This window comes from Oncorhynchus mykiss, chromosome 9 (assembly GCF_013265735.2).
Source record: "Oncorhynchus mykiss isolate Arlee chromosome 9, USDA_OmykA_1.1, whole genome shotgun sequence".
Taxonomy (NCBI): Eukaryota; Metazoa; Chordata; class Actinopteri; order Salmoniformes; family Salmonidae; genus Oncorhynchus; species Oncorhynchus mykiss.
Window position 1 is genome coordinate 3,681,449 of NC_048573.1, and position 25,000 is coordinate 3,706,448.

General features: G+C 45.9%; 1 protein-coding gene across 2 annotated transcripts in view; it reads right to left on the reverse strand.

The window, feature by feature from the left end:
* ttc29 (tetratricopeptide repeat domain 29) overlaps positions 1–17,559 on the reverse strand; it is a 31,740-nt gene extending 14,181 nt beyond the window's left edge. The window contains exons 1-8 of one of the 2 annotated variants that reach the window (XM_036987089.1): positions 16,979–17,559; positions 13,401–13,484; positions 12,022–12,081; positions 11,429–11,592; positions 5,031–5,216; positions 4,358–4,570; positions 4,122–4,192; positions 644–750 (exon numbers count right to left, since the gene is read on the reverse strand). In XM_036987089.1, coding sequence (XP_036842984.1) covers positions 644–750; positions 4,122–4,192; positions 4,358–4,570; positions 5,031–5,216; positions 11,429–11,592; positions 12,022–12,081; positions 13,401–13,484; positions 16,979–17,067 — 974 coding nt within the window. In that variant the 5' untranslated portion in view covers positions 17,068–17,559. The remainder of the gene's footprint in view (positions 1–643; positions 751–4,121; positions 4,193–4,357; positions 4,571–5,030; positions 5,217–11,428; positions 11,593–12,021; positions 12,082–13,400; positions 13,485–16,978) is intronic. The other variant, XM_036987090.1, reaches the window with a different exon arrangement.
* Positions 17,560–25,000: the final 7,441 nt, after the last annotated feature.

Genomic DNA, 25,000 nt, shown 5'->3' on the forward strand with positions numbered 1-25,000 from the left:
GTAATCACCTGTCTGTAGTAATCACCTGTCTGTAGTAATCACCTGTCTGTAGTATTCACCTGTCTGTAGCTATCACCTGTCTGTGGTAATCACCTGTCTGTAGTAATCACATGTCTGTAGTAATCACCTGTCTGTAGTAACTCTGTATTCCTCTCTCTTGTTGTTAGATGGTATATCTGGTCTGTGTGTATCTAACCTAACAGGGGTAAAAGTGGATCCATCCAGAGATCTGTATATAATGACAAGATGCTCATGTTTCCTCCCTAACAATGGGAGCCAAAATTAATCCCATAGAAACTAATCGTACAGATTTTGGACAGATTTTGGAGAGAGTGAAACCTCTCGCTTCACATCTTCCTCTCTGGTCTGTCTAAACCCCCCCCCTAAAAAAAACTGCCGCAATGGATTATGGTCAATGTAGTTAATTATCATGTTTTGGCGCTGGACTAGGTTGAACATTTGCTTAATGAAAACTACAACTCCCTTCAGCCCAGCGTCTCACATAGTTCTGGACTTGATTTCTCTCTAGAGAAACGGCACGTTGGGCGCACATAAAACAATACAGAGCTAAATGGAATTGAAGTCATTGAACCGACGTTGATAATAACCGAATGTGGTTAATGGCTCAGCACTACCAGTCTACCTCTCCAGGGACTTGGCTATGGCTTTATAGGCCTTCCCCAGTCCTCCTGCGTCCCCCAGGGCTGTTGACATCTCCATGTACATGTTCAGGAAGCGCTTGGCTGTCACCTGAAATTAGTAGAATTTATTTGGGAAAATAATACACCAGATGAACATTTGATCCCAGAGGATAGATCCCAGAGAATAGATCCCAGAGAATAGATCCCAGAGAATAGATCCCAGAGGACAGATCCCAGAGGACAGATCCCAGAGAATTGATCCCAGAGAATAGATCCCGGAGGACAGATCCCAGAGAACAGATCCCAGAGAATAGATCCCAGAGAATAGATCCCAGAGGACAGATCCCAGAGAATAGATCCCAGAGAATAGATCCCAGAGAATAGATCCCAGAGAATAGATCCCAGAGGACAGATCCCAGAGAATAGATCCCAGAGGACATATCCCAGAGAATAGATCCCAGAGAATAGATCCCAGAGAATAGATCCCAGAGAATAGATCCCAGAGGACAGATCCCAGAGAATAGATCCCAGAGGACAGATCCCAGATCCCAGAGAATAGAACCTAGAGAATAGATCCCAGAGGACAGATCCCAGAGAATAGATCCCAGAGAATAGATCCCAGAGAATAGATCCCAGAGAATAGATCCCAGAGAACAGGTCCCAGAGGACAGATCCCAGAAAATAGATCCCAGACGACAAATCCCAGAGAATAGATCCCAGCGAATAGATCCCAGAGGACAGATCCCAGAGAATAGATCCCAGAGAATAGATCCCAGAGAATAGATCCCAGACGACAGATCCCAGAGAATAGATCGCAGAGAATAGATCCCAGACGACAGATCCCAGAGAATAGATCCCAGAGAATAGATCCCAGAGAATAGATCCCAGAGGACAGATCCCAGAGAATAGATCCCAGAGAATAGATCCCAGAGAACAGATCCCAGAGAATAGATCCCAGAGAATAGATCCCAGAGAACAGATCACAGAGAACAGATCCCAGAGAACAGAGCCCAGATAATAGATCCCAGAGGACAGATCCCAGAGAATAGATCCCAGAGGACAGATCCCAGAGGACCAATCCCAGAGGACAGATCCCAGAGGACCAATCCCAGACGACAGATCCCAGAGGACAGATCCCAGAGGACAGATCCCAGAGGACAGATCCCAGAGGAGAGATCCCAGAGGAGAGATCCCAGAAGAGATGCCAGAGGAGAGATCCCAGAGGAGAGATCCCAGAGGAGAGATCCCAGAAGAGATGCCAGAGGAGAGATCCCAGAGGAGAGATCCCAGAGGAGAGATCCCAGAGGAGAGATCCCAGAAGAGATGCCAGAGGAGAGATCCCAGAGGAGAGATCCCAGAGGAGAGATCCCAGAAGAGATGCCAGAAGAGATCCCAGAGGAGAGATCCCAGAGGAGAGATCCCAGAAGAGATGCCAGAGGAGAGATCCAAGAGGAGAGATCCCAGAGGAGAGATCCCAGAAGAGAGCACGTATAATTAAAACACTTTCCAAAGTGGTCCTCCTGGTAATGGTAAAAACTAACATCTAATGATTAAAAAACAAAGCAACAAAACAAAAACACTTAATTCATTTAGAGCAGTGTTTCCCAACTCCAGTCCCCCAACAGCCCAACTCCAGTCCCCCCAACAGCCCAACTCCAGTCCACCCAACAGCCCAACTCCAGTCCCCCCAACAGCCCAACTCCAGTCCCCCAACAGCCCAACTCCAGTCCCCCCAACAGCCCAACTCCAGTCCCCCCAACAGCCCAACTCCAGTCCTCCCAACAGCCCAACTCCAGTCCCCCCAACAGCCCAACTCCAGTCCACCCAACAGCCCAACTCCAGTCCCCCCAAAAGCTCAACTCCAGTCTTCCCAACAGCCCAACTCCAGTCTTCCCAACAGCCCAACTCCAGTCCCCCAACAGCCCAACTCCAGTCTTCCCAACAGCCCAACTCCAGTCCTCCCAACAGCCCAACTCCAGTCCCCCCAACAGCCCAACTCCAGTCCCCCCAACAGCCCAACTCCAGTCCTCCCAACAGCCCAACTCCAGTCCCCCCAACAGCCCAACTCCAGTCCACCCAACAGCCCAACTCCAGTCCCCCCAACAACCCAACTCCAGTCCACCCAAAAGCCCAACTCCAGTCCCCCCAACAGCCCAACTCCAGTCCCCCCAACAGCCCAACTCCAGTCCCCCCAACAGCCCAACTCCAGTCTTCCCAACAGCCCAACTCCAGTCCACCCAACAGCCCAACTCCAGTCCCCCCAACAGCCCAACTCCAGTCCACCCAACAGCCCAACTCCAGTCCCCCCAAAAGCCCAACTCCAGTCTTCCCAACAGCCCAACTCCAGTCTTCCCAACAGCCCAACTCCAGTCCCCCAACAGCCCAACTCCAGTCTTCCCAACAGCCCAACTCCAGTCTTCCCAACAGCCCAACTCCAGTCCACCCAACAGCCCAACTCCAGTCTTCCCAACAGCCCAACTCCAGTCCCCCCAACAGCCCAACTCCAGTCCACCCAACAGCCCAACTCCAGTCCCCCCAACAGCCCAACTCCAGTCCACCCAACAGCCCAACTCCAGTCCACCCAACAGCCCAACTCCAGTCCACCCAACGGCCTAACTCCAGTCCTCCAGTTCCCCCAAAAGCCCAACTCCAGTCCTCCAGTCCACCCAACAGCCCAACTCCAGTCTTCCCAACAGCCCAACTCCAGTCCACTCAACAGCCCAACTCCAGTCCCCCCAACAGCCCAACTCCAGTCCACACAACAGCCCAACTCCAGTCTTCCCAACAGCCCAACTCCAGTCCACCCAACAGCCCAACTCCAGTCCACCCAACAGCCCAACTCCAGTCTTCCCAACAGCCCAACTCCAGTCCCCCCAACAGCCCAACTTCAGTCCACCCAACAGCCCAACTCCAGTCCCCCCAACAGCCCAACTCCAGTCCCCCCAACAGCCCAACTCCAGTCCACCCAACAGCCCAACTCCAGTCCACCCAACAGCCTAACTCCAGTCCTCCAGTTCCCCCAAAAGCCCAACTCCAGTCCTCCAGTCCACCCAACAGCCCAACTCCAGTCTTCCCAACAGCCCAACTCCAGTCCACCCAACAGCCCAACTCCAGTCCCCCCAACAGCCCAACTCCAGTCCACCCAACAGCCCAACTCCAGTCTTCCCAACAGCCCAACTCCAGTCCACCCAACAGCCCAACTCCAGTCCTACAGTCCCCCCAACAAGAGGACTGGAGGACTGGAGGCCTGGAGGACTAGAGTTGGGCTGTTGGGAGGACTGGAGGCCTGGAGGACTGGAGGCCTGGAGTTGGGCTGTTGGGAGGGCTGGATGACTGGAGGCCTGGAGGACTGGAGTTGGGCTGTTGGGAGGACTGGAGTTGGGCTGTTGGGGGGACTAGAGTTGGGCTGTTGGGAAGACTGGAGTTGGGCTGTTGGGAGGACTGGATGACTGGAGTTGGGAAACACTGATTTAGAGGTACCTGGTCGCCGACACACTGATAGGCCAGACCCACACGGTAGGCCGCCTCCCCCTCGATTCTATGGTCTCCAGCTAGAGGAGACAGACAGACAGACAGACAGACAGACAGACAGACAGACAGACAGACAGACAGACAGACAGACAGACAGACAGACAGACAGACAGACAGACATGTATTGATTGAATGAGAACATTTAGTGAGTTTTATTTGTAAAGCCACACACTGGTCTTCCTCACCTTCCTTGGCCATCTGGAAGGCCTTGCTCAGCGTGTCTATAGCAGCTCTGTAGTCGTTAGCCTGTAGTGGTCTGTCTGCCAGCTGGGTGTACACCCTCCAGAGACCCTCACAGGCCTGGCAGTGGAGAGACCTGCCCCCCTCGCTGCGCCATGCCCGCCCTGCTGTCAGCTGGTAGAAACACTCATACTGCTCCCTGGCACTGTCTAACTGACCTAGAGGGAGAGGGGGGGGGGGGGGGGGGGGGGGGAGAGGGAGAGAGAGGGGGAGGAGAGAGAGGGGGGAGAGAGAGAGAGAGAGAGAGAGAGGGGGGGGGGGAGAGGGGGGGGAGAGAGAGGGGGGGGAGAGGGAGAGAGAGGGGGGAGGGAGGAGAGAGGGGGGGGGAGAGAGAGAGAGAGAGAAGGGGGGAGAGAGAGAGAGAGAGAGAGAGAGAGAGAGGGGGAAAGGGGGAGAGAGAGACGGAGATGAGACATGAATGTCCATTTAGACCTGTCTCAGCCTCCTTCCTCCAGCTACAGTATCTACACCCAGCATGTGTGTATTATCTTGTTACATGTGTGTATTATCTTGTTCCATGTGTATGTGTGTGTGTGTGTGTGTGTGTATTACCTTGTTCCATGTGTGTGTGTGTGTGTGTGTGTATTATCTTGTTCCATGTGTGTGTGTGTGTGTTACCTTGCTCCATGTAGACTTGTCCCATGTTAGCTAAAGCCTCAGCCTCCTTCCTCCCTCCATCTATCTTGACCCTGCGGGCCGAGTTCAGGCTGGTCTGGTAGAAGTGGCAGGACAACCACCTGTCCTCTGGCTCTCTGAAGTACTGGGCCAAAAACACCTGCTGGTCGTACACAGCACTCCACGCACCTGGCAGAGTAGAGATACACACACGTTTAGTCTGAACGGTGACTTACGGGTTCAATCTGCACCAGGTAGCCTAGAGGTTACCAGCGTTGGGTCAGGTAGTGTCGTAGTGTCTACCTGCTCTGAGAGCCGTCTCAGCCTTAGTCAGGTAGTGTCGTAGTGTCTACCTGCTCTGAGAGCTGTCTCAGCCTTAGTCAGGTAGTGTCGTAGTGTCTACCTGCTCTGAGAGCCGTCTCAGCCTTAGTCAGGTAGTGTCGTAGTGTCTACCTGCTCTGAGAGCTGTCTCAGCCTTAGTCAGATAGTGTCTACCTGCTCTGAGAGCTGTCTCAGCCTTAGTCAGGTAGTGTCGTAGTGTCTACTTGCTCTGAGAGCTGTCTCAGCCTTAGTCAGGTAGTGTCGTAGTGTCTACCTGCTCTGAGAGCTGTCTCAGCCTTAGTCAGGTAGTGTCGTAGTATCTACCTGCTCTGAGAGCTGTCTCAGCCTTAGTCAGGTAGTGTCGTAGTGTCTACCTGCTCTGAGAGCTGTCTCAGCCTCAGTGAGGTAGTGTCGTAGTGTCTACCTGTTCTGAGAGCTGTCTCAGTCTTAGTCAGGTAGTATCTACCTGCTCTGAGAGCTGTCTCAGCCTTAGTCAGGTAGTGTCGTAGTATCTACCTGCTCTGAGAGCTGTCTCAGTCTTAGTCAGGTAGTGTCGTAGTGTCTACCTGCTCTGAGAGCTGTCTCAGCCTTAGTCAGGTAGTGTCGTAGTGTCTACCTGCTCTGAGAGCTGTCTCAGCCTTAGTCAGGTAGTGTCTACCTGCTCTGAGAGCTGTCTCAGCCTTAGTCAGGTAGTGTCTACCTGCTCTGAGAGCTGTCTCAGCCTTAGTCAGGTAGTGTCGTAGTGTCTACCTGCTCTGAGAGCTGTCTCAGCCTTAGTCAGGTAGTATCTACCTGCTCTGAGAGCTGTCTCAGCCTTAGTCAGGTAGTGTCGTAGTGTCTACCTGCTCTGAGAGCTGTCTCAGCCTTAGTCAGATAGTGTCTACCTGCTCTGAGAGCTGTCTCAGCCTTAGTCAGGTAGTGTCGTAGTATCTACCTGCTCTGAGAGCTGTCTCAGCCTTAGTCAGGTAGTGTCGTAGTATCTACCTGCTCTGAGAGCTGTCTCAGCCTTAGTCAGGTAGTGTCGTAGTATCTACCTGCTCTGAGAGCTGTCTCAGCCTTGGTCAGGTAGTATCGTAGTGTCTACCTGCTCTGAGAGCTGTCTCAGCCTTAGTCAGGTAGTGTCGTAGTATCTACCTGCTCTGAGAGCTGTCTCAGCCTTAGTCAGGTAGTGTCGTAGTATCTACCTGCTCTGAGAGCTGTCTCAGCCTTAGTCAGGTAGTGTCGTAGTGTCTACCTGCTCTGAGAGCTGTCTCAGCCTTAGTCAGGTAGTGTCGTAGTGTCTACCTGCTCTGAGAGCTGTCTCAGCCTTAGTCAGGTAGTGTCGTAGTATCTACCTGCTCTGAGAGCTGTCTCAGCCTTAGTCAGGTAGTGTCGTAGTGTCTACCTGCTCTGAGAGCTGTCTCAGCCTTAGTCAGGTAGTGTCGTAGTATCTACCTGCTCTGAGAGCTGTCTCAGCCTTAGTCAGGTAGTGTCGTAGTATCTACCTGCTCTGAGAGCTGTCTCAGCCTTAGTCAGGTAGTGTCGTAGTATCTACCTGCTCTGAGAGCTGTCTCAGCCTTAGTCAGGTAGTGTCGTAGTGTCTACCTGCTCTGAGAGCTGTCTCAGCCTTAGTCAGGTAGTGTCGTAGTGTCTACCTGCTCTGAGAGCTGTCTCAGTCTTAGTCAGGTAGTGTCGTAGTGTCTACCTGCTCTGAGACCTGTCTCAGCCTTAGTCAGGTAGTGTCGTAGTGTCTACCTGCTCTGAGAGCTGTCTCAGTCTTAGTCAGGTAGTGTCTACCTGCTCTGAGAGCTGTCTCAGCCTTAGTCAGATAGTGTCTACCTGCTCTGAGAGCTGTCTCAGCCTTAGTCAGGTAGTGTCGTAGTGTCTACCTGCTCTGAGAGCTGTCTCAGCCTTAGTCAGGTAGTGTCGTAGTGTCTACCTGCTCTGAGAGCTGTCTCAGTCTTAGTCAGGTAGTGTCGTAGTATCTACCTGCTCTGAGAGCTGTCTCAGCCTTAGTCAGGTAGTGTCGTAGTATCTACCTGCTCTGAGAGCTGTCTCAGCCTTAGTCAGGTAGTGTCGTAGTGTCTACCTGCTCTGAGAGCTGTCTCAGCCTTAGTCAGGTAGTGTCGTAGTATCTACCTGCTCTGAGAGCTGTCTCAGCCTTAGTCAGGTAGTGTCGTAGTGTCTACCTGCTCTGAGAGCTGTCTCAGCCTCAGTCAGGTAGTATCGTAGTGTCTACCTGCTCTGAGAGCTGTCTCAGCCTTAGTCAGGTAGTGTCGTAGTATCTACCTGCTCTGAGAGCTGTCTCAGCCTTAGTCAGGTAGTGTCGTAGTATCTACCTGCTCTGAGAGCTGTCTCAGCCTTAGTCAGGTAGTGTCGTAGTGTCTACCTGCTCTGAGAGCTGTCTCAGCCTTAGTCAGGTAGTGTCGTAGTGTCTACCTGCTCTGAGAGCTGTCTCAGCCTTAGTCAGGTAGTGTCGTAGTATCTACCTGCTCTGAGAGCTGTCTCAGCCTTAGTCAGGTAGTGTCATAGTGTCTACCTGCTCTGAGAGCTGTCTCAGCCTTAGTCAGGTAGTGTCGTAGTATCTACCTGCTCTGAGAGCTGTCTCAGCCTTAGTCAGGTAGTGTCGTAGTATCTACCTGCTCTGAGAGCTGTCTCAGCCTTAGTCAGGTAGTGTCGTAGTATCTACCTGCTCTGAGAGCTGTCTCAGCCTTAGTCAGGTAGTGTCGTAGTGTCTACCTGCTCTGAGAGCTGTCTCAGCCTTAGTCAGGTAGTGTCGTAGTGTCTACCTGCTCTGAGAGCTGTCTCAGCCTTAGTCAGGTAGTATCTACCTGCTCTGAGAGCTGTCTCAGCCTTAGTCAGGTAGTGTCGTAGTGTCTACCTGCTCTGAGAGCTGTCTCAGTCTTAGTCAGGTAGTGTCGTAGTGTCTACCTGCTCTGAGAGCTGTCTCAGCCTTAGTCAGGTAGTGTCGTAGTGTCTACCTGCTCTGAGAGCTGTCTCAGTCTTAGTCAGGTAGTGTCGTAGTGTCTACCTGCTCTGAGACCTGTCTCAGCCTTAGTCAGGTAGTGTCGTAGTGTCTACCTGCTCTGAGAGCTGTCTCAGTCTTAGTCAGGTAGTGTCGTAGTGTCTACCTGCTCTGAGAGCTGTCTCAGCCTCAGTCAGGTAGTGTCGTAGTATCTACCTGCTCTGAGAGCTGTCTCAGCCTTAGTCAGGTAGTGTCGTAGTGTCTACCTGCTCTGAGAGCTGTCTCAGCCTTAGTCAGGTAGTGTCGTAGTATCTACCTGCTCTGAGAGCTGTCTCAGCCTTAGTCAGGTAGTGTCGTAGTGTCTACCTGCTCTGAGAGCTGTCTCAGCCTTAGTCAGGTAGTGTCGTATTGTCTACCTGCTCTGAGAGCTGTCTCAGCCTTAGTCAGATAGTGTCTACCTGCTCTGAGAGCTGTCTCAGCCTTAGTCAGGTAGTGTCGTAGTATCTACCTGCTCTGAGAGCTGTCTCAGCCTTAGTCAGGTAGTGTCGTAGTGTCTACCTGCTCTGAGAGCTGTCTCAGCCTTAGTCAGGTAGTGTCGTTGTGTCTACCTGCTCTGAGAGCTGTCTCAGCCTTAGTCAGGTAGTGTCGTTGTGTCTACCTGCTCTGAGAGCTGTCTCAGCCTTAGTCAGGTAGTGTCGTAGTGTCTACCTGCTCTGAGAGCTGTCTCAGCCTTAGTCAGGTAGTGTCGTTGTATCTACCTGCTCTGAGAGCTGTCTCAGCCTTAGTCAGGTAGTGTCGTAGTGTCTACCTGCTCTGAGAGCTGTCTCAGCCTCAGTCAGGTAGTGTCTACCTGCTCTGAGAGCTGTCTCAGCCTTAGTCAGGTAGTGTCGTAGTGTCTACCTGCTCTGAGAGCTGTCTCAGTCTTAGTCAGGTAGTGTCGTAGTGTCTACCTGCTCTGAGAGCTGTCTCAGCCTTAGTCAGGTAGTGTCGTAGTATCTACCTGCTCTGAGAGCTGTCTCAGCCTTAGTCAGGTAGTGTCGTAGTGTCTACCTGCTCTGAGAGCCGTCTCAGCCTTAGTCAGGTAGTGTCGTAGTATCTACCTGCTCTGAGAGCTGTCTCAGCCTTAGTCAGGTAGTGTCTACCTGCTCTGAGAGCTGTCTCAGCCTTAGTCAGGTAGTATCTACCTGCTCTGAGAGCTGTCTCAGCCTTAGTCAGGTAGTGTCGTAGTATCTACCTGCTCTGAGAGCTGTCTCAGCCTTAGTCAGGTAGTGTCGTAGTGTCTACCTGCTCTGAGAGCTGTCTCAGCCTTAGTCAGGTAGTGTCGTAGTGTCTACCTGCTCTGAGAGCTGTCTCAGTCTTAGTCAGGTAGTGTCGTAGTATCTACCTGCTCTGAGAGTTGTCTCAGCCTTAGTCAGGTAGTGTCGTAGTATCTACCTGCTCTGAGAGCTGTCTCAGCCTTAGTCAGGTAGTGTCGTAGTGTCTACCTGCTCTGAGAGCTGTCTCAGTCTTAGTCAGGTAGTGTCGTAGTGTCTACCTGCTCTGAGACCTGTCTCAGCCTTAGTCAGGTAGTGTCGTAGTGTCTACCTGCTCTGAGAGCTGTCTCAGTCTTAGTCAGGTAGTGTCGTAGTGTCTACCTGCTCTGAGAGCTGTCTCAGCCTTAGTCAGGTAGTGTCTACCTGCTCTGAGAGCTGTCTCAGCCTTAGTCAGGTAGTGTCGTAGTGTCTACCTGCTCTGAGAGCTGTCTCAGCCTTAGTCAGGTAGTGTCGTAGTGTCTACCTGCTCTGAGAGCTGTCTCAGCCTTAGTCAGGTAGTGTCGTAGTGTTTACCTGCTCTGAGAGCTGTCTCAGCCTTAGTCAGGTAGTATCTACCTGCTCTGAGAGCTGTCTCAGCCTTAGTCAGGTAGTGTCGTAGTATCTACCTGCTCTGAGAGCTGTCTCAGCCTTAGTCAGGTAGTGTCGTAGTGTCTACCTGCTCTGAGAGCTGTCTCAGCCTTAGTCAGGTAGTATCTACCTGCTCTGAGAGCTGTCTCAGCCTTAGTCAGGTAGTGTCGTTGTGTCTACCTGCTCTGAGAGCTGTCTCAGCCTTAGTCAGGTAGTGTCGTAGTGTCTACCTGCTCTGAGAGCTGTCTCAGCCTTAGTCAGGTAGTGTCGTAGTATCTACCTGCTCTGAGAGCTGTCTCAGCCTTAGTCAGGTAGTGTCGTAGTGTCTACCTGCTCTGAGAGCTGTCTCAGCCTTAGTCAGGTAGTGTCTACCTGCTCTGAGAGCTGTCTCAGCCTTAGTCAGGTAGTGTCGTAGTATCTACCTGCTCTGAGAGCTGTCTCAGCCTTAGTCAGATAGTGTCTACCTGCTCTGAGAGCTGTCTCAGCCTTAGTCAGGTAGTGTCGTAGTATCTACCTGCTCTGAGAGCTGTCTCAGCCTTAGTCAGGTAGTGTCTACCTGCTCTGAGAGCTGTCTCAGCCTTAGTCAGGTAGTGTCGTAGTATCTACCTGCTCTGAGAGCTGTCTCAGCCTTAGTCAGGTAGTGTCGTAGTGTCTACCTGCTCTGAGAGCTGTCTCAGTCTTAGTCAGGTAGTGTCGTAGTGTCTACCTGCTCTGAGAGCTGTCTCAGCCTTAGTCAGGTAGTGTCGTAGTGTCTACCTGCTCTGAGAGCTGTCTCAGCCTTAGTCAGGTAGTGTCGTAGTATCTACCTGCTCTGAGAGCTGTCTCAGCCTTAGTCAGGTAGTGTCGTAGTGTCTACCTGCTCTGAGAGCTGTCTCAGTCTTAGTCAGGTAGTGTCGTAGTGTCTACCTGCTCTGAGAGCTGTCTCAGCCTTAGTCAGGTAGTGTCGTAGTGTCTACCTGCTCTGAGAGCTGTCTCAGCCTTAGTCAGGTAGTGTCGTAGTATCTACCTGCTCTGAGAGCTGTCTCAGCCTTAGTCAGGTAGTGTCGTAGTGTCTACCTGCTCTGAGAGCTGTCTCAGCCTTAGTCAGGTAGTGTCGTAGTGTCTACCTGCTCTGAGAGCTGTCTCAGCCTTAGTCAGGTAGTGTCGTAGTATCTACCTGCTCTGAGAGCTGTCTCAGCCTTAGTCAGGTAGTGTCGTAGTGTCTACCTGCTCTGAGAGCTGTCTCAGCCTTAGTCAGGTAGTGTCGTAGTGTCTACCTGCTCTGAGAGCTGTCTCAGCCTTAGTCAGGTAGTGTCGTAGGGTGTGTAGTTTGGCTGGCTGCTCCTCCAGTGATTTATGCTGCCAGATAGCTGATCCAGGACCTGCTGCTAACCTGATCTCCTTCCAGCGCTGTAGCAGAGAGAATAGCTCAGAGAATGACCTGGAGAAGTGAGAGAGAGAGAGAGAGAGAGAGAGAGAGAGAGAGAGAGAGAGAGAGGGAGAGAGGGAGACGGATGAGAGAGAGAGGGAGACGGATGACAGAGAGAGGGAGACGGATGACAGAGAGCGAGGGAGAGGGATGAGAGAGAGAGAGGGAGAGAGAGTGAGAAAGAGAGATACAGAAAGAGAGAGAGAGAGAGAGAGAGAGACAGACAGACAGAGAGAGACAGACAGACAGAAAGAGAGAGGGAGACAGTTTAGTTATGAAGTGTGTACCTGTGTTTAATTAGTTATGAAGTGTGTACCTGTGTTTAGTTATGAAATGTGTATGTCAAATTAGTTATGAAGTGTGTGTGTGTGTGTGTGCGTGCGTGCGTGCGTGCGTGTGCGTGTGTGTGTGTGCTTGTGTGTGCTTGTGTGTGTTTCTGACCTGTGGAACCCTCCACGCAGCATCTCTACACAGGCGTTCTGTCTCACGCTGTTACGGAACCTGACAACAGACAGAGAAGATTTAAAACCTGAACAAAAAAAACAACAAAAACATTGAAGAACAACTTCCTGTTGCTGCTTTCAAACACCCACCTGTACTGGAATCTAGTTACCTAGTGACTGGATACCATACTTATACATCTAGTTAGGATTTTCTACACAGCTCAGCAGGTAGAGTGGGCAACTCTGGAACTTTCAGGGACGTGAGGTCGAATCTCAATTCAAGGCAGGGTAGCCTAGAGGTTAGAGTGTAGAGGCGGTAGGGTAGCCTAGTGGTTAGAGTGTAGAGGCGGTAGGGTAGCCTAGAGGTTAGAGTGTAGAGGCGGCAGGGTGGCCTAGTGGTTAGAGTGTAGAGGCGGCAGGGTAGCCTAGTGGTTAGTGTAGAGGTGGCAGGGTAGCCTAGTGGTTAGAGTGTAGAGGCGGCAGGGTAGCCTAGTGGTTAGAGTGTAGAGGCGGCAGGGTAGCCTAGTGGTTAGAGTGTAGAGGCGGTAGGGTAGCCTAGTGGTTAGAGTGTAGAGGCGGTAGGGTAGCCTAGAGGTTAGAGTGTAGAGGCGGCAGGGTAGCCTAGTGGTTAGAGTGTATAGGCGGCAGGGTAGCCTAGAGGTTAGAGTGTAGAGGCGGCAGGGTATCCTAGTGGTTAGAGTGTAGGGGCGGTATGGTAGCCTAGTGGTTAGAGTGTAGAGGCGGTATGGTAGCCTAGTGGTTAGAGTGTAATCCAACTGACTATAGGCTACTAACCTGGTAATCCAACAGACTACAGGCTACTAACCTGGCAATCCAACTAACTACAGGCTACTAAAACCAACAGTTTAGCGCTGCGCTTCGGAGTTTTGATAATATCAGCATGGGGAAAAAACTACGAATCACACGTTGCTATTTATCGCTGACCAGCAGATGTCACTAAAGTGCACTGTAACCGGATAATGAAACCTAGGGAAATTAAACCTTTTATTTTATTTTATTTTTTACCCAATTGGCTGAAAAGCCTCAATGCTTCAGGAAGCTTTGTTTCCCCCATCACTACCTTTGGTTGATGGCAGTCGTGGACAGACAGAAGAACATGGCTTTAAAGTGAAGTAGACAATCACCCAGCATTGGTCTGTGGTGACCTCTACTGGTGAACGTGTAAACTGCACTGAATTGAGCTGAGCAGCGAAGTGCTCAGACCTACACACATAATAAACAAATGAATTGACTTACAAGACGATTCAACTGATTAAAGGCAAATGAATTGACTTACAGGGCGATTCAACTGATTAAAGGCAAATGAATTGACTTACAGGGCGATTCAACTGATTAAAGGCAAATTAATTGACTTACAGGGCGATTTCATCCTTGGAAACTGTTGGGGTCTGGCTTCTTGCAGGCTGAGCTGTTTCAGTCTCTTTTCCCTTCTTCTGCATCCTAAAAACATGTGTAGGCCTTGGTCAAGATCGTTCTCTGATATGACTTTCAGAGTGTAATGTCTGATATCAACTAACTACTTTATTATAGACAGGTAATGTCTGATATCAACTAACTACTTTATTATAGACAGGTAATGTCTGATATCAACTACTTTATTATAGACAGGTAATGTCTGATATCAACTAACTACTTTATTATAGACAGGTAATGTCTTATATCAACTAACTACTTTATTATAGACAGGTAATGTCTGATATCAACTACTTTATTATAGACAGGTAATGTCTGATATCAACTAACTACTTTATTATAGACGGGTAATGTCTGATATCAACTAACTACTTTATTATAGACAGGTAATGTCTGATATCAACTAACTACTTTATTATAGACAGGTAATGTCTGATATCAACTAACTACTTTATTATAGACAGGTAATGTCTGATATCAACTAACTACTTTATTATAGACAGGTAATGTCTGATGTCAACTAACTACTTTATTATAGACGGGTAATGTCTGATATCAACTAACTACTTTATTATAGACGGGTAATGTCTGATATCAACTAACTACTTTATTATAGACAGGTAATGTCTGATATCAACTACTTTATTATAGACAGGTAATGTCTGATATCAACTAACTACTTTATTATAGACAGGTAATGTCTGATATCAACTAACTACTTTATTATAGACAGGTAATGTCTGATATCAACTAACTACTTTATTATAGACAGGTAATGTCTGATATCAACTAACTACTTTATTATAGACAGGTAATGTCTGATATCAACTAACTACTTTATTATAGACAGGTAATGTCTGATATCAACTAACTACTTTATTATAGACAGGTAATGTCTGATATCAACTAACTACTTTATTATAGACAGGTAATGTCTGATATCAACTAACTACTTTATTATAGACGGGTAATGTCTGATATCAACTAACTACTTTATTATAGACAGGTAATGTCTGATATCAACTAACTACTTTATTATAGACAGGTAATGTCTGATATCAACTAACTACTTTATTATAGACAGGTAATGTCTGATATCAACTAACTACTTTATTATAGACAGGTAATGTCTGATATCAACTAACTACTTTATTATAGACAGGTAATGTTTGATATCAACTACTTTATTATAGACAGGTAATGTCTGATATCAACTAACTACTTTATTATAGACAGGTAATGTCTGATATCAACTAACTACTTTATTAGCTAATACAACATCATTACAGTTGTTGGCTAGCTAATACAACATCATTACAGTTGTTGGCTAGCTAATACAACATCATTACAGCTGTTGGCTAGCTAATACATCATAATTACAGTTGTTGGCTAGCTAATACATCATTACAGTTGTTGGCTAGCTCATACATCATTACAGTTGTTGGCTAGCTAATACAACATCATTACAGTTGTTGGCTAGCTAATACATCATTACAGTTGTTGGCTAGCTAATACATCATCATTACAGTGGTTGGCTAGCTAATACATCATTACAGTGGTTGGCTAGCTAATACATCATCATTACAGGTGTTGGCTAGCTAATACATCATTACAGTGGTTGGCTAGCTAATACATCATCATTACAGGTGTTGGCTAGCTAATACATCATTACAGTTGTTGGCTAGCTAATACATCATTACAGTTGTTGGCTAGCTAATACATCATCATTACAGTTGTTGGCTAGCTAATACATCATTTCAGTTGTTGGCTAGCTAATACATCATTACAGTTGTTGGCTAGCTAATACATCATCATTACAGTGGTTGGCTAGCTAATACATCATCATTACAGTGGTTGGCTAGCTAATACATCATTACAGTTGTTGGCTAGCTAATACATCATCATTACAGTGGTTGGCTAGCTAATACATCATCATTACAGTGGTTGGCTAGCTAATACATCATCATTACAGTGGTTGGCTAGCTAATACATCATCATTACAGTTGTTGGCTAGCTAATACATCATCATTACAGTGGTTGGCTAGCTAATACATCATCATTACAGTGGTTGGCTAGCTAATACATCATCATTACAGTGGTTGGCTAGCTAATACATCATCATTACAGGTGTTGGCTAGCTAATACAACATCATTACAGTTGTTGGCTAGCTAATACATCATTACAGTTGTTGGCTAGTTTGAGAATTTGAGCCATATTAGCAGAGATGTGACATCAGTTTAAAAAAAAAAATAAATACAGGAACAAGAAGATAAATGAAGAAGATATTATTTTTATTAATTGAAAAAAATATAATAATTAAAGAAGATAAAACAAGGCAACAGTAATGTCGTTCCCCACGAATGACACAGCCCCCTCTCCCCCTTGGGCCAATTGAGATATTGCGTGTGACTAACACATTTCAGTTAATGACTATAGCTAATCCCCTTGGGGACAATTAGGGTCATGTTGTAAACACCGGATCTCTATGATAAATTGGATTTCTCTATGGCTATGGGTTGGACCAATGCTGTCTGAGATATCACATGTGACTGACTAATGTACAAACATACTAAGGGGGGAGAGAGAGAGAGAGAGAGAGAGAGAGAGAGAGAGAGAGAGAGAGAGAGAGAGAGAGAGAGAGAGAGAGAGAGGGGGAGATAGAGAGAGAGAGAGAGAGAGAGAGAGAGGGAGAGAGAGAGGGGGGAGAGAGAGAGAGAGAGAGAGAGAGAGAGAGAGAGAGAGAGAGAGAGAGAGAGAGAGAGAGAGAGAGAGAGAGAGAGAGAAAGGTCCACAGTCCCCTCTGTTGGAGACAACTAGCTGAAACAAACCACCTACGATTCCCCTCATGTCAGCTTCTTGTCATTGTTGCTAGTCATCTGGCCATCCGGATTCACGACACATCATCTGACTATCAGTCAGGCGCTAAAGCAGTTAGCATCTATGAATGGAGTAGATGTGGCCAAGTTAGACCCCCCCCCCATGCTGCGCCTAAAGGTGTGTGCGTACACCCGAGGAGGTGTGGTATATGGCCAATAGACTATACCAAGGCTAAGGGCTGTTCTTATTTCTGGAAACAGCCCATAGCCGTGGTATATTGGCCATGAATCATAAACCCGGGAGGTGCTTTATTGCTATTATAAACAGGTTACCAACGTAATTAGACCAGTCAAAATACATGTTTTGTCATACCAGTGGTATATGGTCTGATATTCCATGACAGTCAGCCAATCAGCATTCAGGGGCTCGAACCACCCAGTTTATGATATCGATTATAGTTTAGGCAGCTGGCCACTAGATCTTCTCTAAATAGGCTTTTATCGATTACAGCAAGCATCAAACATATTATATATATATATATATATATATATATATATATATATATATATATATATATATATATATATATATATATTTTTTTTTTTTTTTTTTTTTACATTTTTTTTTAATTATAGTTAGGCCTACTTGTGTATTTGAGGATACAAATAAATAAATGAAAGGTTTAATTGTTATATCGACCCACCTGGACCTTGGACTGGTCCGCTCTTGGCCCGGTTTGTTGATGTCTGGTAGGAAGGTCACTTTTTGTCTCGGTGTGAATTCTGCACTCATCCTCTCCAGTTAATTTTGCCCAAAGTATGAAAACGTGGATTTATCCAATCAATGTTGTAATTTTGAAATTAGACCGCTTTTGCATTATAATTCGGAAATTGAAACCTAAGCTGTTAACGATATTGTAAAAGTAGTTTAGGACACTTTTCAAAAAAAAAGTTCGAAAACTTTCCTGATCAAATCCGGGTTTTTCTCTGTGCGTTGATCCAGCCGAGGCAGTCGCTATAGCAACACTTCCGGGAACGCAAGGAAAGTTCTACACTTTTGGCCTTGTTCCAATACTGTTGAACTGCCTCCCTCGATCTCTTCCTAATTGTTTTCTTCTTTGAAAAAAAAATCACATAGAAAGACGAATCACTTACAAAACGTTGACCCATGGGACATGGGAGGGAGAGTATGTTTATTACAGGCTGCCAAATGTAACAAAAGCCTACTCTATTTTGGGGGAACTGTGTGTGTGGCTGTCTCTGTCTGTCTCTCTCTCACACTCTTTCTTTCTCGTTTTCTCTCTCTCACTCATTGTGTGTGTGTGTGTGTGTGTGTGTGTGTGTGTGTGTGTGTTCAAATTAAATTGACATGTATATTAATTTAGCTGCACATTCTATAAATATTTGGCAATTTCTTCAAATAGATGTTACAATAGACATAAATGTGCTTTCAAATAAAAAAATAACAAGATTTTAATTTGTTAGTTTAAACAACAAAAGCAGGATGTAATTAGAAACCAATTTAATCAACTTGTGTTTTTATATATCTCCCCCCCCCCCCCCCCCCCCCCCCCCCGTGTTTAGACCAGTAAACTAGACTTCTGTGACTTGTTGTCTGACGGGTGAGCGGCTGTCTGTTCTCCCTATCTAGCTCACTACTTTGGACCAGGGCCCCATAGGTCCAAACGGCTGCCATTTGGCATGCAGTAAGACTCTCAGAACATCACCACCATCACACTAACAGAAAATCACCAGGCGCCAGTCTAGTTTATGATATTAATAACAAACACTAGATGAAGAGAAACATTTTTTTTTTTTTAATTCACAACTCAATACTATACAGATGAAGTGGTTTGTTTTTTTTTATAACTGTGTGACTGGGAACTGCTACCAGAAAGTAGGTTCCATTGGTGGTTTGGGGTGTTGAGGTCTGCTATGGGAAACATGCTGCTTATGATTAGTCATACTAAGTCTGGTAAAACTAATAAGGACAACACACACGCACGCACGCACGCACGCACGCACGCACGCACGCACGCACGCACACACACGCACACACACACACACACGCACACACACACACACACACACACACTGGTGGAACTAAAAGAACCAACCTAACAGATGCGGTTCCTCTAATGAAACCTATATAGTGGATCAGCTGCTAGCTCAAAGACATGAGATCACCATTGAAGTGGTGTGATACGTTAGCCTGTTAGCTTTTAATTAGCAGTGAAATCAGACTGCTTTGGTTATTTTCCTAAAATAAATCTAATTTGTTGCTGTTCAAGGAAACCAATAAGATTTATATCAAAAAGGAACTTGTCTGGTTGATATAAAATCCTAATTTGATTGAAGACATTTTCCTCATCGGTACCATGTCTTCAGAAGAGTATAGAGCAGAGCAGAGCAGGGCAGAGCAGGGCAGAGCAGAACAGAACAGAACAGAACAGAACAGGGCAGAGCAGGGCAGAGCAGAACAGAACAGGGCAGAGCAGAACAGAACAGAACAGAGCAGAACAGGGCAGAGCAGGGCAGAGCAGAACAGAACAGAGCAGAACAGAGCAGAGCAGAACAGGGCAGAGCAGGGCAGAGCAGAACAGAACAGGGCAGAGCAGAACAGAGTAGAGCAGAGTAGAACAGGGGAGGCAGGGCAGAGCAGAGTAGAACAGGGGAGGCAGGGCAGAGCAGAGCAGAACAGGGGAGGCAGGGCAGAGCAGAGTAGAACAGGGGAGGCAGGGCAGAGCAGAGCAGAACAGGGCAGAGCAGAACAGAGTAGAGCAGAGTAGAACAGGGCAGAGCAGAACAGAGTAGAACAGAGTAGAACAGGGCAGAGTAGAGCAGAGTAGAACAGGGCAGAGTAGAGCAGAGTAGAACAGGGCAGAGCAGGTAGCCTAGCGGTTAATAGCGCAGTAACCAAAATATTTCTGGTTCGAATCTCTGACTTGACTAGGTACAAAATCTGTCGATGTGCCCTTGAGCAAGGCACGTCACCCTAATTGTTCCTGTAAGTTGCTCTGGATAAGAGCGTCTGCTAAATGACTTAAATGGCAGGCGACCCCCAGAGGGTCAACAGCCAATGGTCGATAAGCACTGGAAGCTCAGGGGTTAAAGGTGAAAGGTTGACGATACTGTAAAGATAGGTGCACAGTGTCGTAATACACTCAGGCATTTGACTACTTTTATACGTCTTGAAAATTGAGAAGAGCCGTGTTAGTCCTTCCGCAGCCGTGTTAGTCCTTCCGCAGCCGTGTTAGTCCTTCCGCAGCCGTGTTAGTCCTTCCGCAGCCGTGTTAGTCCTTCCGCAGCCGTGTTAGTCCTTCCGCAGCCGTGTTAGTCCTTCCGCAGCCGTGTTAGTCCTTCCGCAGCCGTGTTAGTCCTTCCGCAGCCGTGTTAGTCCTTCCGCAGCCGTGTTAGTACTTCCGCAGCCGTGTTAGTCCTTCCGCAGCCGTGTTAGTCCTTCCGCAGCCGTGTTAGTCCTTCCACAGCCGTGTGGGGGGGGGGGGGGGGGAGTGATGTCGCTTGGTTCTTTAATCTGATCTATTACGTTTTACCTTTATTTAACAAGTCAGTTAAGAACAAATTCTCATTTACAATGACGGCCTACCGGGGAACAGTGGGTTAACTGCCTTGTTCAGGGGGCAGAACGACAGATTTTTACCTTGTCAGCTCGGGGGATTCAATTCATCAAAGTAGCCTGTTTTGCATTAAGAACCAACTATAATCACTGTTCAAACACTAAACCAAACAACAAGAATCCACCCCCCCAAAAAAGGTATTTTGTTGATAAGTAACAACTAGTGATTCCAGGCTATTGTGAAATGATAGCCATGTGCCCCATGTGCTAAAGCCAGGCTACCAGCTAGCTATACATTGCTAGGTTTTTATTCATGCTAAAGCCAGGCTACCAGCTAGCTACTACTAGCAAGGAAGACGACTCTTCCTTAGATAAACGGATTGAAGCTTGTATAGTAACCTTAAGTGTTGCCTTTTGGCGTCACTTGTAAAGAAGTAGAAAAAGAAGTTTAAGAGAATCTGTCCTGAGTGACAAGTTCAAACTGGTTCATGTTCCCATCAGTAACTGATCTGAGAGAACAAACTCATTTCAACTCATTTAGTTGGAATTTAAAGAACAGATATGTTTGTTTAACTCATTATCTTATAATAATAACAATTAATAATTATATATATTTACCAGATGACACTGGACCGTGTGTGTGTGTGTGTGTGTGTGTGTGTGGTCTTCCTCTGAAGTCTACAGTGATATAAACAGATAAGAAACATCCACACAGTTGTAGATGTTTTATGGAATGATATTCTCCACAGTGGTAAATGTTTGAAGGAATGATATTCTCCACAGTGGTAAATGTTTGAAGGAATGATATTCTCCACAGTGGTAAATGTTTGAAGGAATGATATTCTCCACAGTGGTAAATGTTTTATGGAATGATATTCTCCACAGTGGTAGATGTTTGAAGGAATGATATTCTCCACAGTGGTAAATGTTTTATGGAATGATATTCTCCACAGTGGTAGATGTTTTATGGTGGAATGATATTCTCCACAGTGGTAGATGTTTGAAGGAATGATATTCTCCACAGTTGTAGATGTTTTATGGAATGATATTCTCCACAGTGGTAGATGTTTTATGGTGGAATGATATTCTCCACAGTGGTAGATGTTTGAAGGAATGATATTCTCCACAGTTGTAGATGTTTTATGGAATGATATTCTCCACAGTGGTAGATGTTTTATGGTGGAATGATATTCTCCACAGTGGTAGATGTTTGAAGGAATGATATTCTCCACAGTGGTAGATGTTTGAAGGAATGATATTCTCCACAGTTGTAGATGTTTGAAGGAATGATATTCTCCACAGTGGTAGATGTTTGAAGGAATGATATTCTCCACAGTGGTAGATGTTTAATGGAATGATATTCTCCACAGTGGTAGATGTTTAATGGAATGATATTCTCCACAGTGGTAGATGTTTAATGGAATGATATTCTCCACAGTGGTAGATGTTTAATGGAATGATATTCTCCACAGTTGTAGATGTTTTATGGAATGATATTCTCCACAGTTGTAGATGTTTTATGGAATGATATTCTCCACAGTGGTAGATGTTTAATGGAATGATATTCTCCACAGTGGTAGATGTTTAATGGAATGATATTCTCCACAGTGGTAGATGTTTAATGGAATGATATTCTCCACAGTTGTAGATGTTTTATGGAATGATATTCTCCACAGTTGTAGATGTTTAATGGAATGATATTCTCCACAGTTGTAGATGTTTTATGGAATGATATTCTCCACAGTTGTAGATGTTTTATGGAATGATATTCTCCACAGTGGTAGATGTTTGAAGGAATGATATTCTCCACAGTGGTAGATGTTTTATGGAATGATATTCTCCACAGTGGTAGATGTTTGAAGGAATGATATTCTCCACAGTGGTAGATGTTTTATGGAATTATATTCTCCACAGTGGTAGATGTTTAATGGAATGATATTCTCCACAGTTGTAGATGTTTTATGGAATGATATTCTCCACAGTTGTAGATGTTTAATGGAATGATATTCTCCACAGTTGTAGATGTTTTATGGAATGATATTCTCCACAGTGGTAGATGTTTAATGGAATGATATTCTCCACAGTGGTAGATGTTTAATGGAATGATATTCTCCACAGTGGTAGATGTTTAATGGAATGATATTCTCCACAGTTGTAGATGTTTTATGGAATGATATTCTCCACAGTTGTAGATGTTTTATGGAATGATATTCTCCACAGTTGTAGATGTTTTATGGAATGATATTCTCCACAGTGGTAGATGTTTGAAGGAATGATATTCTCCACAGTGGTAGATGTTTGAAGGAATGATATTCTCCACAGTTGTAGATGTTTTATGGAATGATATTCTCCACAGTTGTAGATGTTTTATGGAATGATATTCTCCACAGTTGTAGATGTTTTATGGAATGATATTCTCCACAGTTGTAGATGTTTTATGGAATGATATTCTCCACAGTTGTAGATGTTTTATGGAATGATATTCTCCACAGTTGTAGATGTTTTATGGAATGATATTCTCCACAGTGGTAGATGTTTAATGGAATGATATTCTCCACAGTGGTAGATGTTTAATGGAATGATATTCTCCACAGTTGTAGATGTTTAATGGAATGATATTCTCCACAGTGGTAGATGTTTGAAGGAATGATATTCTCCACAGTTGTAGATGTTTTATGGAATGATATTCTCCACAGTTGTAGATGTTTTATGGAATGATATTCTCCACAGTTGTAGATGTTTTATGGAATGATATTCTCCACAGTTGTAGATGTTTTATGGAATGATATTCTCCACAGTTGTAGATGTTTTATGGAATGATATTCTCCACAGTTGTAGATGTTTTATGGAATGATATTCTCCACAGTGGTAGATGTTTAATGGAATGATATTCTCCACAGTGGTAGATGTTTAATGGAATGATATTCTCCACAGTTGTAGATGTTTAATGGAATGATATTCTCCACAGTGGTAGATGTTTAATGGAATGATATTCTCCACAGTGGTAGATGTTTTATGGTGGAATGATATTCTCCACAGTGGTAGATGTTTGAAGGAATGATATTCTCCACAGTGGTAGATGTTTGAAGGAATGATATTCTCCACAGTGGTAAATGTTTTATGGAATGATATTCTCCACAGTTGTAGATGTTTTATGGTGGAATGATATTCTCCACAGTGGTAGATGTTTTATGGAATGATATTCTCCACAGTGGTAGATGTTTTATGGTGGAATGATATTCTCCACAGTTGTAGATGTTTGAAGGAATGATATTCTCCACAGTGGTAGATGTTTGAAGGAATGATATTCTCCACAGTGGTAGATGTTTAATGGAATGATATTCTCCACAGTGGTAGATGTTTGAAGGAATGATATTCTCCACAGTGGTAGATGTTTAATGGAATGATATTCTCCACAGTGGTAGATGTTTAATGGAATGATATTCTCCACAGTGGTAGATGTTTTATGGAATGATATTCTCCACAGTTGTAGATGTTTAATGGAATGATATTCTCCACAGTGGTAGATGTTTTATGGAATGATATTCTCCACAGTGGTAGATGTTTGAAGGAATGATATTCTCCACAGTGGTAGATGTTTAATGGAATGATATTCTCCACAGTTGTAGATGTTTTATGGTGGAATGATATTCTCCACAGTTGTAGATGTTTTTTATTTTTTTTTATTTTTATTTTATTTCACCTTTATTTAACCAGGTAGGCCAGTTGAGAACAAGTTCTCATTTACAACTGCGACCTGGCCAAGATAAAGCACAGCAGTGCGACAGAAACAACAACACATGGAGTAAACAAGTGAACATATAGTCAATAACACAGTAGAAAAAAAAGAAAGTCTCTATACAGTGTGTGCAAATGGCGTGAGGAGGTAAGGCAATAAATAGGCCATAGTAGCAGAGTAAATACAATTTAGCAGATGAACACTGGAGTTACAGATGAGCAGATGATGGTGTGTAAGTAGTGATACTGGTGTGCAAAAGAGCAGCAAAGTAAAATATAAACAATATGGGGATGAGGTAGGTAGATTGGGTGGGCTATTAACAGATGGACTATGTACAGCTGCAGCGATCGGTAAGCTGCTCAGATAGCTGATGATTAAAGTTAGTGAGGGAGATAAAAGTCTCCAACTTCAGCGATTTTTGCAATTTGTTCCAGTCACAGGCAGCAGAGAACTGGAAGAAAAGGTGGCCAAATGAGGTGTTGGCTTTAGGGATGATCAGTGAGATACACCTGCTGGAGCGCGTGATGCTAGCAGTGATGCTAGTCGGACGGGCGGGTGCGGGCAGCGAACGGTTGAATAGCATGCAGCTTGATGTTCTCCACAGTTATAGATTCCCACCATCCTGCTCCTCCTCATCCTCCTCCTCTCTGTCTTTCCCATCATCCTCCTCTCCTCCTCCTCTCCTCCTCCTCTCTGTCATTCCCACCATCCTCATCTCCTCCTCCTCTCTGTCATTCCCACCATCCTCCTCTCCTCCTCCTCCTCTCTGTCATTCCCACCATCCTCCTCTCCTCCTCCTCTCTGTCATTCCCATCATCCTCCACTCTTCCTCTTCTCTGTCCTTCCCATCATCCTCCTCTCCTCCTCCTCTCTGTCTTTCCCATCATCCTCCTCTCCTCCTCCTCTCTGTCTTTCCCATCATCCTCCTCTCCTCCTCCTCTCTGTCTTTCCCATCATCCTCCTCTCCTTCTTCCACCCCCCCTCAGGGCACAACAGACTAGAATGTTTCTCTCTTTTCCTCAGAATAAACCGGGATTTCCGGGGAAAAGCAGGACTTTTGTGATTTCTTGGGGAAGGAAGGAGAGAAAGAGGGAGGGAGAGTTATAGTTTTCATCCAACTATAAAGATAGCAGTAGAGATGGTCTCTCGCTCTCTCTCTCTCTCTCTCTCTCTCTCTCTCTCTCTCTCTCACACACACACACAGCTCCAGATGTCTTCCCTCTCAGACACACACACAGTGATCTTTTCAAACCAGCTAGGCCATATTTTCTGCTGTGGAAAACTTTGCCTTATAAACTCAGAGGAGTGTGTGTGTGTGTGTGTGTGTGTGTGTGTGTGTGTGTGTGTGTGTGTGTGTGTGTGGTACAGTACAGATGTTGAACTCCTCACTGTACTGTTTTACAGAAAGTC